The sequence below is a fragment of the Poecilia latipinna genome, unplaced genomic scaffold (assembly GCF_001443285.1).
Source record: "Poecilia latipinna isolate Pla-1442-1.1 unplaced genomic scaffold, P_latipinna-1.0 Scaffold2492, whole genome shotgun sequence".
Lineage (NCBI taxonomy): Eukaryota > Metazoa > Chordata > Actinopteri > Cyprinodontiformes > Poeciliidae > Poecilia > Poecilia latipinna.
In genome coordinates this window covers 21,994-32,686 of record NW_015115108.1, presented here as the reverse complement: position 1 = coordinate 32,686, position 10,693 = coordinate 21,994, and the positions used below count along the sequence as shown (strand labels likewise).

General features: G+C 39.8%; 1 protein-coding gene and 1 long non-coding RNA gene across 2 annotated transcripts; one reads left to right on the top strand and one right to left on the bottom strand.

Annotated features, from left to right (window-relative positions):
- Positions 1-88: 88 nt before the first annotated feature.
- LOC106938046 (uncharacterized) lies at positions 89-2,242 on the top strand. Its single transcript, XR_001422517.1, has 2 exons — positions 89-723; positions 1,387-2,242. It is a non-coding gene; the product is annotated as an uncharacterized LOC106938046 (long non-coding RNA).
- On the bottom strand, positions 1,983-10,054 carry spag1a (sperm associated antigen 1a). The gene is made up of 7 exons (XM_015019875.1): positions 9,592-10,054; positions 8,056-8,155; positions 6,798-6,950; positions 5,685-5,842; positions 3,775-3,916; positions 2,892-3,018; positions 1,983-2,810 (listed from the first exon to the last, which is right to left on the bottom strand). Exons 1-7 carry the CDS (start codon positions 9,917-9,919, stop codon positions 2,676-2,678), a joined length of 1,143 nt encoding a protein of 380 aa, XP_014875361.1. The 5' UTR covers positions 9,920-10,054; the 3' UTR covers positions 1,983-2,675.
- Positions 10,055-10,693: the final 639 nt, after the last annotated feature.

Sequence of the window (10,693 nt, the reverse complement as noted above, 5' to 3'; positions counted from 1 at the left end):
TTTTCCCCTTTTTGTTTTGTGAAAAAATAAAAAAAATTTTCCAATAGCCACTTAAAAAAAAAAAAAAAAAAAAAAAAAACTAAAACTCCATTTAAACAGTTTTATAATGTTTTCAAAAATTCCTGTCTCATTTTTTTAAAATTAAAATGTGTTTGATCAGGAGCAAGGCGTAAAGCAAAGTTACACATTAAAAGAAACAACTGTCCTGTCTACTGACCCTCAAGCCAAAGCATAATCCACAAGTCCATGTAGTAAAAGAAAACTTAAACACATTAAAGAAAAAAATAAGAATTGTTTCGTTACCGCTGTAAAATATTCACTGAATTAAACAAAGTTGTTTATATATTCAGTTTTTTTGCTGTGCCACAAATAATCTGCAACTCCAACATAAACACACGTATTAGTTTCCCTCCGACATTTTATTTTAATTTTTTTTTTTTTATTCCCAGCTCAGCTTTGAAGCCAAACATCTCTAAAAACAAACCAACCTAAAAGTTTTAATCTTGGCATATTTCATTCTAAGCTTGGTAGAAATCTCAATAAGGCACACATTATTACCCGCTCCGTCTTTCCTTACTTCATCCACACACACACACACACGACAGAACGCTGAACCGCGCCAAAAGAACCTCTATTTACAATATATTACATCACAATGGGGATGATTAATAGCAGCTCACATGAACCTTGACATTAGCCTTTTCAAACGGAGCATCCTGTTACGTAAGCCTGTGTGTGCAGACTGGAGCAGCTGTGGCGAAAGCAGACTGCAGAGAAAACGTTTGTCATTTTCCCTTTTTTTGCACCGCTGATGAATGAAATATGGCTGCTCTCTCTACCACAACAAAACGAAAGCTGGGATTTGTCACATATAGAGCTCCAAATGATCAAGCTACATTGTAGATCAGAGATCTCTGTGGTTTTTTTTGTTTTTTTTTTTTGTTTGTTTGCAGGTTTCCTGGAGTTTTAAAAAGTATGAGGAAGACGCAGCGTCTACTTTTAAAACGAGGTTTAAAGCTTTTGATAAAGCTTACAGTTATCCTGAGCTATCTGCAGTTTTGCTGCTTTAAGCTTTGGGCTGCTGGAGGACAAACATTTTCCTACTACTCTCCAATTTTGCATCATTTGCTGCATTTCGACTTTCGCTAAATAGAAAACTTTACTGGTTTGAATAATAAACTGAACTAATAAACTGCGATATTTAATAGTTAGGACTGAACTGGAATGTATGTAATTGACTTGAATTTGTCTGTGTGATTAAATCAGACCAAACCTTTAACATTTTAGGGAATTTGCCATATTAAAATTATTATTACTCACTAAATGCCAGAAGATGAGAAACTTTTAGATTGTTTTATAATACTTTCTTCAAACTCAGAAGTTTAGAATGGAAGCACTTAATTGCCAGAGTTAGGAAAGAAATTCTTTGTGACGAGATACAAATCACGTTAAAACTAAGAAGTTTAAGTTATCATTTTAGTAACATAAATATAAGTTTCTATGACAGACTAGGACTTTTCAAAAAAGGCACCTTCTGAGTCTGTTTGTTCTAGATGTTATAAGTTATAAGTGATTGCAAGTATATAAATACTATAGAAACATTACAGCTCAGGAAGAAGACGAGCTGTGTCGCATAAATGAATAAATTAACCCCAGAATAAAACCAAAATATCTTGTAAGTTGTTGGCGTCTGCAGTGAAATTACAACTTCACTGATTTGAAATGAAAGAAGAAGAAGAAGAAGCAAATTCTCCAAAACCAAGATATAGAAACCAGATTATATTTTGGAAAAGAGCACGAGAAAAACATCCCAAATGTTAAGTTTGGGGTAGCAGTGTCATTTTAAGAGGCTGCTTTGCATGTCATAAATTACGTTGAAACATTAAACCCGACGTCTCAAAACATCCTGCTGGAAAGTTCAAACTTTAGGTCGCTTTGCAGCGAACAGTGACCCGAATCACGCAGTGAAGTTGGTTATAATGTGGCTTAAGGACAACAAAGTCAACATTGTGAAGGAACCACCTCAAAGCTCTGGTGTCATACAAACTTTGTGAACAGAGCTGAAAATCTGAGTAAGAAAGGGACGAGACGGCCTACAAACCCGACTCCGGTTACACCGGTTCTGTCAGGAGGACTGGGCCGAAATGTCCCAAAACCATTGAGAGAAGCTTGTAAAGGGATACCCAAATACAGTACGGGGCCATTTTAGCAAATACCAAGGAAATTTATGTAAACTCAAGTTAACAAAAAAAAAAAAAGTATCTTTGGTTATTCTGGCATTCAGCAAATAGAAGTAATTTTGGGAAATAAACATGATCTTAATGATGGTAAGAAAAGTGTATCTGTATCGAACTGTGATTCTTTAGCAATGAGAAGATAAATTTACAGCTTATTTTAATGAAATGTGGAGCTGAAAACCAGTTCATCCTCTACTCGCTCAGCTAAAAACAGAGAAATCCAGGTGAAGAACCCAACCTGTAACATGCCTCTGCGAACAATGAAGCATCGCCACGCCTGCAGGAATTCATCAAATCTTAATGGGGTTTTTTTTGTTGTTGTTGTTGTTGTTGTTTTGCTTGTTGTATAATGTGCAATGTTTCTATCCATTACACACAGCCCTCACCGAACACGTGGTGCCGCGTTTGTGCCGATAAAATTCGTTCTGCTCTTCCGCCTCACGTGTGAGCAGCTCTGTTCATCAAGCTTTGCCTCAGCAGACTCGTCACCTCCTCCAGCTCCTGCTCGGCCTCGTGGACTTTGGGGTCCAGCTGGAGGACCTCCTGCAGGTCGCTGCTGGCCGATAGGTAATCCTGGCAGGGTTTTCACACAGACGGTGTCAGGAAAACACAACTACAACTGAAGTAAACCAGTGGCAGTGGCGTGCTGGTCACCTGTAGTCCCTTGAAGGCCAGCGCCCGTCGGTAGAAGGCTTTCTTATTGGCTGGATCCAGCTGCAGCGCCGAGTCGCAGTCCCGTTTGGCCTCTTCGTACCGACTCAGCTTCAGAAAACAGATGGCTCTATTAAGAGAGGAGGATGTGAAATAATCGTAGGTTTTTGTTTTGTTTTTTTAAGATTAGATGTAAAACTATTGCTAAATCCTTCTAAAGGGCTGTAGGTTTATGATGCGAGTGCTGTCACATCTGATCTTGTCTCGTACAAATATGGTGCCCTCTACTGTTTGTCTTAGAATAAAGTTCCTGGGGAGGAAAATCTCAGAAAAAAATAGCTCCATCTATTCATTGGAGAACATTTAATGTCCTAAAAAAATGCACTCTCATCCTGGGCATGTATATTAGCTTAACTTCGGACTTTTCATGTTTCTGAACAGCTCTTTCCGTATTAAACAGACGAGAACATTCCAGAAGCTTACAGCTGTGTTGCTTTGTCCAAAATCAGTTACAAACTTTTCAACTTAAACCTCATCTTTATTTAACATCTAAATGGTTAAAGCACAAAAATAAATCAGGCTTCTGGAATGAAAATATATACTGTGCAAAAAACAAAAGGCAGCTCTGTGGATGAAAATGTTCATTTTGACCCGATACAAATTACAGAAAATCCACAGTAGATTAATTTACGTTTTATGCCAAAGCACCCCGGAAAAAATAAGAGTTCAAATAAGTCAATAAAAGTCTAAAATGATGGCGCTATTCGTGCTCATGTTGTGGCCCGTGACCACATTTGTGTCCTCAGCAGATCAAAGCCGTACCTGCGTCGCTAACACACACACTTTACGATGCGAAGCGTGACTGTTTCTGTTGTTTTGGACTAACCTGTTTGTGTAAACAGCACATTCATCGGGTTTCACCGAGAGACACTCAGTGTACTTCTCCAGAGCCTCCTGGAAGAGGCCCTTCTTCACCAGACTGTTGCCTTCGTGTTTGAGTAAAGTGAAGCGAGCCTCTTTTCTTCTGGCTGCACAGAGAAAAGCAGGAAATTCATCAAAACCTCTCAACAAAGTAAATAAAAATCAATACTCCTATTACTGATAGCACAGAGCTGCATTTCATGAAGAGTCGGGTTTTTCAACTAAAAGACGCTTCGGGAGTCGACTGCGTTTAACGGATTTCACTTAAGAAGCCTGTCGAGATTTTTTTTTCAGGGCTTACCAATAAATGAAGCGGAGCAGATGAGTCGATTCCTCCTGAGCTAGCGGTCTGCTGTGTCTGCTGAGAAAGCCTCTGCCACTAATGACTAACTAATGAAAACGCCCCAACGCAGTAAACACTAAAAACATCCACAGCCTCGGGGGATTTAAAACATATTTGCAAAGTTTATCAAACGTGATTCCAAATTAGTTTCTGCAAAGAACAACACGACTCGTCACTCTTCATGAAAGATTGTATTCAACCATCAAGAGTTGCAAGGCGATTTAAATTAAAGTTTAGACTTTTTTTCATTCTTTTTTTTTTTTGCAAACATTTCCACAGAATGTTTTTACTGTCCAATGTGAACATTTGAAAGGTGAAAATGTGGCGTTTGTAAAACAAAAAAAAAAAACTCATCGGAGCCTTTAATACATATGTCCCTCTGCAAGTCTTGCAAATAAATTTGACGGAAATTTGAGACAATCCTAAAAACAAATGTCTATAAAAATACACTTGCAATGATATGCAGTGCCACAGAAGTAGGTTTTGTGAGTCGCTAATAAAGTGATTCTCCAATATAGTAAGTTGTACTTTACTGGTTTCTATGGCTTTCTATATTTGTGCATTCAAAGTAGATATTGTATAAATATTTTAACATGTTTTATAGGTTTACTAATTTGCCTCATAACCTCGTACCAGATCATGACAGCATGTTATGACGTTTTTGCTCATAATGAGAAAAGTAGAACGAAAGTGTGTGGTCTAAAAATCATATTTACAGTAGATAAATAATATCTGAAAGTTATGTGTTGGGTACAAAAGAAAAAAAAATCCAGCAAAGACCAGATGTCGAGCCTGAGAGATGCATCAAAATCTTTAAAACGTTCACAGAAAAAACTTTTGAGAAACACCAGACGTCGTCTAGACATTTTTAAAACTTTACAAGAAAGTCTGGCTGCTTTGGAGCAAAAATATCTCGTACTGAAAGGACAATTCAAGACTTTGTTGAAGCCTGAAAAGTAAAGTGATTCCCCAGGAAGAGCAGCAGCTGCTCTGTGAAGGAAACTCATTAACTGATCATGACATCATCTGTCTGTGTCGCTCAGGGACTTCCTCAGGATTTAGTTTTATTTTCTTAATCAGCACAGAAAACAAAAAAACAAGTTATTTCCATGTTTGTATAAGTTCTGCTGGAGAGACACGTGATGTATTGAAATGCGTTTTCATGCAGCCTCTGAGTGGAGCCGTCTGGGTTGTTTGAAGAGTCTGGAACCGGAGGAAACCCGACCTGGATTGTTCCATTACAGCAGCACTACAGTCTGCGCGGATCGGCTTGTCTCTGCATTATTGATACGACTCTAAACACACACACACACACACTGTCAGCTGGAGCACCTGCAGTCCTACTCTGCATTTACACCCTCGTTCTCTGTGAATTCTGCTTTCTGATGTCGCATTTTAATGTCATTTTCAATCTGCTTTCTTCTCCCGTCTTTCTCAGACGTGAATTTAACAGAGTTCAGTTAAGTGCTGATCATATCAACACAACATCAGCTGTAAGTTTCAGGCATCAGGGATAAAGTGATGTAGCCGACCTTCCTCCTGCGCGGCCCTGGCGGCTCGCGCCTGCGCCACCTCTACGCTGACCGGTTTCTCTCTGTGCTGCTGCTGGATGGCCAGCGGGACGACGGGAATCTCGGGAAGCTTTTCTCTCCATTCGGGCCCGTCCTGCTCGATCAGCACCTTCGTGATCCTGGCAGACAACAAGGAGAGCAACGTGACACAAGTGTTTTCCCTTAGTAGCCAAACGCCGGAGCCACTGCGGGGTTTGTTCGCTCAGCAGCGATAAAAGGCGTAGCTTAGCGGAAGGAGGAGACGACGAAGTCTGAGCTCTCTGTGCAAAAATGATCTAAACAAAACTAAATGGTGGATATTTCTCATCTGTAAAACTGCTACGTTAGACTTCATTAAGAGGTTCAGAGCAGTTAATAGCTTGTAAAGATTTACTATAAATCAATCAATGTGGAGTGAACTGTCCTCAGCCAGTGCAACAAAATCAAGAGATCTTTTAAAAAGCAACAGATTAACATTAAAAATTCAAGGAAAAACACAAATTAACTTTTATTTAAACTAAACAGTTAAAATTTTCTCTAGTCTCTACTATGAACATTGAAGAATTTCAATATTGTTTATGACATTAGTTTCGAAATAATGTCAATAGTGGATCTAACTGAGGGGATTTTGTTTTCCAAAGACATCAACATCCCAATAAAACAGTAAATAATTTCTAAGGTAAGCTTGGATGCCATATTAAAGAAGGCGCATCAGTTTTGCATAAAGAACTCAACAACTTTGAAATATAGCAGAAATACAGCCTTACTACCCAGAATGCAAAGCTAGCTGCAGGAAACTGAAAACAAGTAATTATCTCACATCTGCAAAGTTAAAGTTAGTAACAGCAGACAGGATTGTCGCTGAAGTTGTGGCGTGTCACCACCTCACGATCAGATCAGAGATGAAAACAGACTCCACTCCGATGCAATGCCCACACATTACATCAAAGCTTGATTAGACTTTCTTTAGTCCACTGAACAAAACTCATAAAAGACATAACATTGAAAAACACATTCATTCATTCATCCCTGAGTCAGTCAAGACTCTAAAGCTCGACTGACTCGGAAACGTTTTTGTGTCTGTGCCGATCCAACCTGTGGACGCTGTCGTGAGCCGCCTGCACTCCGGTGTCGATCTGCAGCACCGTCTTGTAATCCACGTAGGCCTTCTTGTAGCGCTCCAGTGACTCATGGGCCATGGCTCTGCGCAGCAACGGCTTCAAGGAGAAGGGCTGCAGCTCTAAGGCCCTAAGAGGATCAGACGAATGCACAGACCGGATCAAACCGAGTCCTTCACTGTGTGTGTGTGTGTGTGTGTGTGTCAGTGTGTCTGCGTCAAAGGCGCAACCTGGAGCGAGTTTCCTCCAGGAGTAAACAAATATATTCATCCTAAGATAAATTAGGCGGAATCTAACCCGAAGTTTTACACTTCGCCTCCGGAGTGCAGCAGAAGCAATACGAGTGAGACGGAGTATGAATTCAAACAAATTTCAGGTTGTAATTTCGTTAATTAAATCCAGATTTTTGCAGCTACATAAGGTAAAAGATGTATTCGCCAAAACTAAACGGAGAGAAAAGGATCAACTAAAAACACATAAAAACTGAACACAGAAACAGCCATCGACCCACAAGCAAACATGTAAACCGAATAATCCAGAAAGAACCAAGATTCTCGTCTTTGCATTATAAAATAGGGATTCTTTTTTTTTTAGGCTGAAATCTGACAGTGCGGTTTGAAAGTAACAACTTCATAATCTCTAACTGTTGTCATTTTAAAGATTTAGACTGTGAATCACATTCTGTTGCTAAGGCAAACAATTCCATCATTGTAGCTGCTTAGCATCACCTCCATATACTATCCCACTCTCCTGTTCTGTAGCTCACAGTTGTGTATTCGGCCCCCTATTGTTTTAGTATTACAGGCAACATCTTTGGTATATTTTGAACTCTTTTACTGGCATTTCTCATCCCATCTATGCCTATTATAGTCAAGGATATGTTTCTTTAAGCTTCTCACCAGGTTTATGGGTAACATTGTTGCTTTGTTTCATGTCGTCATTGTGTGTGTTGCACAGTAGTTTGTGATTTTATGCCCAGAAACGTGCTGCAAAAATTTTCTGATGTTGTCTTTGTCTGATTTTGACAATGTCTTTAACAACATCAAACACTGAAGTGCATGAAAAAGTAAAAAAAAATAAAATTAAATAAAAAAAACCCCCAGAAGAAATCTGTTTCACAACACTAAAACTTCATCCTTATTTCCTTACTTTGTCTTATTTGCACAATTTTATTTAATTAAACTATCCTCTAATCATAACAGAGATACAAAAACAATGTAGATTTGGTCACTCACTTATTGCAGTCTTGAATGCAGTAGCTGCTGTTTCCGTCCTTCAGGTGGCAGGCGGCTCTGTTGGAGTAGAGGATACTCAGATCTTCTGGACTGTCAATGCCTGCAAGGTAGAGAATAAAAATAATTCATCTGACAAACCAGACTCCTAAACATCCTTTGTGTCTTTATTCTTAAAAGCAAGTCTTATGCAAAGCTGAGTAAAAACACTTCTTCTAAATATTCCTCCACAAACTGATAACACTGGCCCACGTTAATCAGTTAAAAAATGTGAACAAATTATTGGATGTGCTCCCGGTGTTGACTGATTTCTTAATTTTCTCTGTTTTTCTTGGCAGGAAGAAGAACATGAGTGATTTTTTTTATATTACCTTTGCATGCAAAACAAATGAGATAGAGATTTGAAATTTTGTCTTTTAGGAAACGATAAACGATTACTGTTAGTGTTTTCCTCTAAGTGCCGGTTAACTTGGCCATTATGCCAATTTAATTTAATTTTTTAAAACTCTCTTGAAATGATGTAGAAACAAAGTCACAAAGATAAGGTTTGTGCTCTTAAATGGTTTCTACATTTTTGAGCATAATTCAAAAAGTGCACCATGCATTCTTGCTAAATCCCCTTCAGAACAAAACTTTGTGGAGCCGTGCTTTACCGTTACAACGTCGTTAGAGGTTTGTTACTACCAATGTTGCAACTAATTTTCCTTTCAGGATAACTCAAACTCTACAAGATTGGACGGAGGCATCCAATGTCCACGTTCTTCTGCCACTGATTCTCAGTTGGATGTAGGTCTGGACTTTGGCTAGACCGTTTTAAAATAAGAACATGATTGGACATGCTCTCCAACGGGGTTTCTTCCACGCTATAGCTTCTCCATCCATCTGATGAGCTTCCCTGTCTGCTGAAAAAAAGGCATCCCACACAGCACCATGATGCCACCACCATCTTTCACAATAGGGATGACATTCATAAACTGGATTGTATTAAGAGGTATTGGAATAAATGAAGTCCATGATTTTCTGAAGAGGTTTATTTAAAATAAATTTGAAAAATGCAAACTGTTTTTGGTTAGGTCACTTGGGACACATAATGTCTGACAGGTGAGGTCAGAGTCATATTTACTCTGTATTTTGAATGCCAGGTAGGCACAGCTTTGACAAGCAGTCATACTACAAAGCTACCGTTTTATGCAGTGAACTATGAAGCAAAATTACATTCAGAGCCAACTCTAATCTTATTGCCATTGGGAGGTAAAAAGATGTTTCTGTCAATTTAGTGAGCCATCCAGCTGCTGCTTATAGTTGCAATAGACAGTACAGAGACATAGACTTGTATTAAAAGGCCACGTAAGCTACTACCACTGAAAAAATATATTTATTTTTAAGCAGAAATGCCAGAAATACCCAAAATATTTGAGTTGTTAGTAAATGAATGCGAATGAGGTCAGTTTAAACGCTTGGGGGGTGTTAAAACTTAATTATGACCATTTATCAAGGTGCTAAAGAGTTTTTATTATTATTATTTGAACTGTTTCTCACCTGCCTCAGAGCATCCATCTATAGCCTGGCTGTACTTCTCCAGCGCGTCTCCAAACTGGCCGTTTTTAAAGAGGTAGTTCCCCTCATTCTTCAGCCGGGCCAGGGGAGGAGGCAAAGCTCCGGCCGGAGCATCCAGGTAACTCCTATCCACCCCGGAGCTGTCCGGCTGCTGCTGCTGCGGCTCCTCTTCCCCACCTGCCGGGCTGTTTTCTCTCGGAGCGCCGTTGGCGACCTCCTTTCCGGGAGCTCCGTGAGTCCGCGGCTTGTCCCGTCTCGGCGTGCCTCCTCCGCCGCTGCTGCCGGTGGGTTTCTCCTGCGCGTTCCCCATGGCTGCACTCCCCTCCGCAGTGCGTCCAAACTCTTCCTCCCTCCCTGCTTCTCGGTCTCTCTCAGAGCTGCAGCTACATCTGTGGACTGGCAGGGGGATTTCTGCTGGACACACCTCCAGTCGGAGGTGTCAGGAGTGACGTCACAGCGGGTGGGGGTGGGGGAGCCACAGCGGCGCAGAGATGCCGCAGCAGGCAAACTGATGGGGAAGGCAGGGGCGGTTCTAGCATAAAAGAGGGACCACTGTCCGCGCCACCCCCCCCCCCCCCCCCGTCAACCCCCCTTTAGCAAGCAAAGCTTTTTGTCAAAACTAATTAGAAATACGACACAAAGTTGATTAGATGATGTCACAACAGCACAAAAAAAAAAAATCCAGTTTTTGTTTTTTTTTTTTGCTAGAATTGAGCCCTCATACATGTTAAATTGTGTTTTCAAGAAAGTTTGCTCAGCATTAAACAACATAGTAAAGGTGGATCAATTAAGCATCCAAGATTTTAATTAGAGAAGGTCAAATGAAACCCGCATTCTTTAGCATTTAAAACACCCCAAAAGTTTCCTTTAATTTACCATCAAATCATAACCATCAATCACTGCCAGATATTTTTATGACTATGGTTTTAAACAATGCGCTTTAGCTAGCTACAAAAGTTTTTTTCTATTTATTTACTGCGTTATTAAAAACAATCTGATTTTGTTTTTCATTGTGTTGCTCCTCTGAAAATCCACCCCTACTATAAACAGGGGCAGACAATAAATAAGTTGACAATCTAGGTAT